General features: G+C 52.0%; 1 protein-coding gene across 1 annotated transcript; it reads left to right on the top strand.

Annotated features, from left to right (window-relative positions):
• Positions 1–2,186: 2,186 nt before the first annotated feature.
• Positions 2,187–3,823, top strand: LOC149808609 (uncharacterized). Its single transcript, XM_089995234.1, has 2 exons — positions 2,187–2,484; positions 3,078–3,823. Exons 1-2 carry the CDS (start codon positions 2,187–2,189, stop codon positions 3,821–3,823), a joined length of 1,044 nt encoding a protein of 347 aa, XP_089851360.1.
• The last annotated feature ends 3,523 nt before the right edge of the window (positions 3,824–7,346 follow it).

Below are 7,346 nucleotides of genomic sequence, written 5' to 3'. Positions count from 1 at the left end.
CCCATCACATCTTTGCATCAGATCAAGGTTGGCTGTGCATTTGATGGACTTGCCTGCATGTCGAGTTGAAGTCAAGTCTAAGGAGATGCAAGCCAGGAACGCATGGCTGGGTGTACTCCATAATGATGATGCAGTATGTCTGGTTTGTCACATACGTAATCAAACGGAGGCCTTTTCTCATGAATAAGCTGCAAAAATGCCAATTGATGGACTGGACATGCGTTGCGAGAAGCGCTAGCAAGGAGTTCTGAGACCGCATGCACTGCGACGAAGCCTTCTATGCTTTTCGGATGAGTGGTGTGATTGACTTTGGGGTGTGCTATGTGGTCTTTCTTAACCGCCACATCAGCGATGTCATCTGTCCTTCCAAGAGGTCATCTGGATGTGTCTTCAATGCATGCGAAAGTGAAATGGTAGCTACGTAGTTCTTGGAGTTGCCAAAGTGGTGATACGGGAGTGTTGTAACAAGATACATCATCATCACTAGCCTAATATGCGGGTTGCAATGCCTGGAAATACATGGCTTGAGGGGGTTAAAATGGGGGTCGAACAGCAGTCTGGCGATTCACTGCATACCGCTTGTTGATCTTCTGAGCCTGTACAGCAGCGCATGTCTGGTACGGAAACTGACTATTTGTGTTGTCCAATTTTGTAGGTGCTGATCCGACAAATGGGCAGCTGACATGCGCTTTTGTACAGCCCTGACATTCTTCTACCTCTCTGCATCGATCCAGTTCAATGCTACGAGTAGGGTATAGTATGGGCCTCCATGACATCGCCCATCCCATGCAGGTAGTCTCTGTCGATCTTGGAGGGTTCAAAACACCAACAGAGGGGAAACTCAGGCTGCTGCTGGTGTGCAATCGTTATTGAGGCGTGCTGTGTCGCTCGCTGTTACAACTTGCTCCCTGCAACATCTTTCTTGTTGACGAAGTGCTTTCTGCTGCTGACGAGCTGAGAGGCAGGACAAATGAAACACCATCTGTTTGTGCTTGTGGCAGATTGCAAGACCATTTTTTTTGCACATGCTTCTCATCGCCCACAGATCTCACCTTCTTCCTCCTTGCATTGAAGCAGGCAGCAGCATGGCGCTCAAGGGCAGAATGGACTTGCCACATGTCCATGCAGTGCAGCTGGCTGTCGAAAGATCGCTTCCGCTTGGCTGTAGTGGTGCCAGTCAGATAGCAAACAATTCTCGAGATTGCCGGACTGTCGTTTGAGCCCTTCTTACATGAGTCATCCTGAAGTGATTTGTGTAGGACTTCGGGGAGCACGCTCGGGAGCTCATTTCGTCGGAGGTTGGGCTGCGCCTCCTGGAAGTGCTTTCGGATGAGACTGAATTGAGGGCTCTGCTGTTGGCATCTGGTTACTGGACCGATTCCCAGATCCATCAACTGCTGCACCTTTTGCATTGCTGCGTCTCGTTCAAGGTGCGTCAGCTCCATACGATGCACGCGTTCCATCAGGAGAAGGAGACGTACACAAGCCAAGACATCGCATGACCAAGAATCTCGAGTCGCTGCATTGAGCCGCTTCTATACCGCAGACTCTCTGATTCTCCGGATCCAGATTCCCAACAATACATGATTTGCAGGACAAAAATGGTTCTGAGAAACCCATTCTGGCGAAGCACCGTGTGCTGCCATTCCCATCACCGGAGGCGAGCATACTGGGCGAGCTTACATAGAGATTGTAACTGTGTACATGTATTTGCGGCACAGAGCATTGTTGGTAGCACGCCAGGAAGTGGCTATGGTGCCCGACGTCAAAACTTCTTCGAGCATGTCTCGCCAGTAGCTTCTTTCCTAACTACTCGCTTGCAAGACACACTCTCTCAGTGATGGCGCGTGTGGGTACCACAGTGAAGGGTGGTTCATCGCTGAATTTCAATTTTAGCGATGAACCACGAGTTGAAATTTAGAGTTTGGCCATGCTGCGTAGCTTTGAAGGTCACTCGCATGCACAACTGGTGGGTGGGGTTCTAAATGACCTTGCTTCTAGGTGATTTCTTTAGGTGCCAGTATTCGCTCCAGCACCGCATTCGATGGAATTTCCTGATGCCATTGAGTTATAGGTCATGCCATGGTGCCATTGGTCATGATTTATACACTGAAGTACATTATGCCAGGCAGTTTGCTTTGTGAGTTGCTATCCCGGCAATGGTAAAATGAATTATTTGGGCAGAAATGAGGGTCGAACCCTTCTGTGGAAGCACTGATGCGGAGGATGACGCGATGCAGATTTTGCCGATGGAGAACCATGGGGGAAGGGACCTTGTCGACAATGGCGACTTATGCGAGAGGAAGAACGGCGACAAAGTGGATCCCAACCGCAACTGGGGCGTCGACTGGGGCAAAAAGGAGAAGGATTACGACCCTTACGAGGAGAGCCCTGGCACACACGCGTTCAGCGAACCGGAAGTTGTCCTCGTCCGCGACGTGGCTCAAGCGTATCAGCCACATGTCTGGATCAATGTCCACTCAGGTCTGAGTCTGCTCTGCCAGTCCTGTACATTTTGTGTTGGTTTTTACACAATTGGTGCTTTTCCTGGCGGTTTTCCTTTCCCCCTTGCCTTGGCAAGCAGCGCTTCTCAACATCAGACCACGGCCAAAGAAAGCAAAGTACTCTGTTTTGCCTGCTACATGCTGCGCTGTACATCAGTGCTTCGCCAGACCGCCAGATTTGTGGGTCTAGATGCCTTTAAAATACGTGAATATTGGGGACAATTAAAGGCGGCGAAACCCAACACGGCGAAACACTGATACACATGCTTTGTACCCTCGGATGAATTCGAAGATGCTGGTTTCGCAGATGATATGAGAATGACGAGACAGTGTGTTCAATCCTGCACTCGCTATGCGCCATGCTGGAGTTCATGGTCATATTCATCAAGGATCGTGCAAGTGTGTGTCGCTGACCCAGCAAGTACTTGCTGCATTGTTTCTGCTCTCTACAGCCACTGCTGAGTGCCTCAGGTTCAGGCATTGCGTACCCTGTGCAAAGAGGGTATCAGCCTCCTGTCTCCTGGACACGTTTGACTGACGTAGACCACTGGCATCAATTGCTCTGGCTTGCAGGCATGTCAGGGCTGTTCATGCCGTACGATCACATTGCCAAGGTGGCCGACGGCCCGGCAGATGGCTACACGCTCAGCATGCTGCGCACGCTGAACCAGATCGCATTCGACGGTAAGTGCGTGGTGGGCTCAGGAGGGGCTTCGGTGGGCTATCTAGCACATGGAACAGCCACTGACTATATGATGGACGTCCTGCACGTGGCAGCACCGATGACTTGGGAAATCTATGGAGACACAAAGGCTCACTATGCCGATTGCTTCCGCATGTTCAACCCACTCACTCGCAGCCAGTTTGACGATATCCTGCAAGCGTGGACCACGGCGATTTTTGACACAACCCTCCTCATGGTTGGCCACCCGGCCGAGTCGGTTGCGCGCTTGAACCTGAAAGCGTCCGCCCACGGCGTCTCCGGGGGGTCCGTGAAAGCGACGGACCTCGACCCGTTCACCGTTCTCAAGGAGTTCGAGCAACGACGACACTCCAAAGGCGCACCTCTGTCAGTCGTCCAGGCGGCGGAGGGTTCGCGGCCGATCGCGCTTCAAAGCCAGCCGCTCGTGCGGCCGATACACGCTCATTCTTGGAGCGAGTACGCTCATAGTTACGAGGGCGCGCAGATCATGCGGGCCGCGTATGGTCTGTCGTTGGCGGCGGTTGTTGGAGCGGTTTGGGCAACTGCGAGGCGGTTCATGGGCTCTGGCAGACGGAAACGCAAAGTGATTGGCTCGTGGATGAACAGGGGTGAATAGGGGATTGCTCGAAGCTCGACCTGAGCATCCAGTCCGTTTAGTTTTGCGCACTACATCCTGTCGATGTGATTGCAGAGCTCGTCGATGCTCTTTGGGAATCTTGAATGGGTCATGCCTTGTTGGCTTGCTTGCCTGCCGAGCCCGCAACTTTAGACAAGTTGGAACAAGACAAGATGGACAGTACACAGCCATTTGGATGCGTCCACTGTGTAGGCTTGCTGTTTCTTGAGAGTGCAGCAGATGGAGTCGTGCTGTGGCATGCCGTTCAGCGCATGCTTGTGCAGGAAAAATATCATCTTACACTGTGCTGCGCCTGAACAAATACGGCCGTATCCTCTAATGTAAGTACTGGAAAAGACAAACACATGTTGCCTGCACACGACAAGTAACCCTTGCTGCATTGACATCAGCTAGTGACATCATCCCTCACCACAAATATAAGTGTGCACTTTCTATGGCATAACATCTCATCAGAGCTTGATGGTGTGAATCTTCAGCTCTATGCATCCATATCTTCGTCCTTTGCACGAACAGAGTCAATTTCGTGCTTCATGGTCTCGCATGCATGCGTCAGCTCAAGAAGTGCACCGATCATCTCGGTCTTTTGCTGTGAATACTCAGGGTTTGACGATTCCTGGCTTTCTTTAAACTGCTGGAAGCGTCGATCCAGAGCGTCCAGTTCCGTCAACAGCTCGTTGAGCTGTGCATGAAGGCCAGCATTTTTGTTGCGCAGCCATTTCACCTGCAGGGCCCAGACAGTATTGAAAGGCAACAAGATATCTCAACCTCTGGTTTGACGTTCACATCTAAAAATTACAAGCGGCTTTCCAGTCGTCATACTGCACGCCTATGGCACAGCAGACGGGCTGGAGTGTGCACTGATGGGTCGTGATCCCACAACTTCCGCCAGGCAGACCGCCAGTGACAGGCAGGTAGCTTGTGTATTCAACGGTCGAAGCCACTTCAACTCAACTAGTTGCTTTGCCCAACTGACTCCTGCTAATCCCAAGTCACACATTTGACATGTAGCTGCTGCCATCACCACGCCCAACACACACGCAGGCGCGGACCCGAACATGCAGTTTCCATTAGCATGTGAAGGACTGCCCATAGTGTGGGGATAGGGCAGAGAAGGCACTTTTGGTGGCATGTCCGCAGTTTTCGGAAGCACAATGCACACACAAGTAATGGCCGTTGAGGCGCACCTGCACGGATTCTGATTCGGCTCCATTCATGACGGCATCCCGCTCAGCAATCAGCAGTTGGCACTGTAGCGTCATCGCCTCAAGGTCCGCAACCAACTGGTCTCGCTCCGCCCGTTGCTCATTGAAGTGCGTCTCGAGGGTAGATTGGCTAGCGTTGAGCCGTTCAAGCTGCTGCTGAAGCTCCCGAAATACGTCCGCGACATCATCTTGCACGCGTTGATTTCTGCACGGCAATACAGCCGCTGAGTTCAAAAAAATTGGTGACCTGTCTGGTGCTGCTGCACATCCGTGGTTGCAATGAACGAGCGAACACCACGGTGGAGTGCGCAGCTGTTTTCGCATCATCCAGGCTCTTAGCGAAAGCAAATGGAAGCTCTGGCTGGAAAATCAAGCGTTCTACCTCACATAGTGACAGTAGCTATCAGTGACCCATCGATTCTGCACCCGCCCGGTCCCCTGGCTGGGCCTTGTTGCATCCCTAAATTGTTACCTCACAAAAGAATATATGCGTCCAGAACCTATTTACGTCTCTGCAGCACGCCATGATTCCCTTGCACATGCTCTGTACTCGGGCATATTGCACTGCTATCCTTGCAGAATGAGTGTGCGTGCGTTTAAAACGGTCATCCTTGCCACTGCAGGTTGATCGTAACCCCCTTTTGTACCCCTGGCGATTGACTTGGGGCATAAGGCCACTGGCTCTCAGGCACCTCCCCGTGGGTGCAGTGCGTGCCTTCAAAGACATGGTGAGGCTCCTGATTGATTTATTTATTGCGATCGGATTGTGATCGAGCTGGCATCGTCATGGAAGTGAGCGTACTTTTCTGCCGCTTCTGCGGCTTCCAGCCTCAATGCTTCAGTGAGCGCAAGCTGCTCCACAAGGCGCTCCTCAAGATCTGCATCTCGATCAGCTCGGAGCACAGCCTGTGCTTGGAGCTCTTTCTGTGTGGCGTTCAGCTCCTCTTTGAGTGCGGCCCGCCTCCGCTCCAACAGGGCGGCCTGCACAAACAAATGCAATGCTTGTCAGGAACACTCTGTGCTTCAAATAGTGACTTTTTTTCTTTTGCGTGCGTCTGATGGAAACAGGTTGAAGAATGTGTGCTGTGCTGGCAGGCATGGCTACGAATAAGAGTGCTGTATTCTTAGGCTGTGGATATCACGTGCCTGGCTCAACCTGGGAGACTTTTTTGAAGTCTTTTGCAACGATGCTATGCATGTGAGCCTCTTGGCCATGTCAACCGGGCTGTCAAGTGGCCTGCATAGAGTGAGCCTGCCAAAAGCTCTTCATGATCATAGTCAGGTTCATGAACCGCCATCACGGGAACAAAGACAATTGCATCCTGGGGCACTTGCGAATCAAGTTTTTGTTGGGTACGCTATAAACCACAGCAAACCTCACGCTCTTTTATCCAGAGCTTGATATTTATTACGCATACCTGCTGTTCAGCTGCCGATAAGTCAGCCTTGCAGGTGAGCAGCTGAGCCTGCAGTTGCTCGAGGTCCTCGAGGGCCGCTTGAAGCTGGGACTGCGTTGTCGACTCCTGCGCCTTGTACGCCTCCATCTCGGCGGACACAACCCTGATCCGGTCATTCAGCTCCACCACCTGCATCTCTGCCTCTTGCAGCCGTGCTTGCCAGGATTGCAGCTCCGAGTCCGCTTGCTGTAAGGACCGTCGCAACGATTCCAGTTCGGCCTGCACACTCAGTGCTCATGTTTTGCGAAACGATTGATGATGTCATTCTTTTCCACCAGAAATGCATGCTTTTCTCTTCTGCTTCCATCTATACTTTTGGCGCACGTATTTGCTTGTGCCTTTTGCTCTCCAAAGAGCCCATTCGGCACGAGCGAAACCAGTCACGGCTGCCTAATGTAACTCACATCTATTCCCACCCCAAGACACGCGCCCATTAACCACTTCTGGCTACGCCAGTGCGCCATCCCTACCATGGTGCGGACACGATCGTTTGCATGGTGCGACAGACCTATCCGTCAACCCTCATCATGTTTCATCCGAGTTGACCACCAGGTCTTTGCCAGAATGAGTGTGGACCGCCCGGCTTTGTCCCCAACAGTCATGTAGGATGAGCCCATATCCATACATCGGCCTACGATACCAACACATCCTCGTAAACCCTGAGCAGCTCCGAGCATCACTTGAGAATATTGGTGAGGAGGGGAATAGTTGTAATGGATACCTCGCACATATGAGACAATGACACAGACGCAGTGTGGGAGTGCAGCACTCACCTGGGCTCCCGTCATGTCTCGAGTGTGACCTGCTTGAAGAGAGATCTTTTCTGCCTGGATCGCTGCCAGT

The sequence above is a fragment of the Nuphar pumila genome, unplaced genomic scaffold (assembly GCF_984573655.1).
Source record: "Nuphar pumila unplaced genomic scaffold, dmNupPumi1.hap1.1 HAP1_SCAFFOLD_2648, whole genome shotgun sequence".
NCBI classification, from domain to species: domain Eukaryota; kingdom Viridiplantae; phylum Streptophyta; class Magnoliopsida; order Nymphaeales; family Nymphaeaceae; genus Nuphar; species Nuphar pumila.
The sequence above is the reverse complement of the archived record's forward strand: the minus strand, read 5'-3'. Positions and strand labels throughout refer to the sequence as shown.

What these genes read in the sequence shown, in the direction of transcription:
- LOC149808609 (XM_089995234.1), top strand. Translation starts at nt 2,187, where the DNA reads ATGAGGGTCGAACCCTTCTGTGGAAGCACTGATGCGGAGGATGACGCG. An exon ending in CTGGATCAATGTCCACTCAG is followed by an intron (nt 2,485 to 3,077) that starts GTCTGAGTCTGC and finishes TCTGGCTTGCAG; the next exon opens with GCATGTCAGGGCTGTTCATG.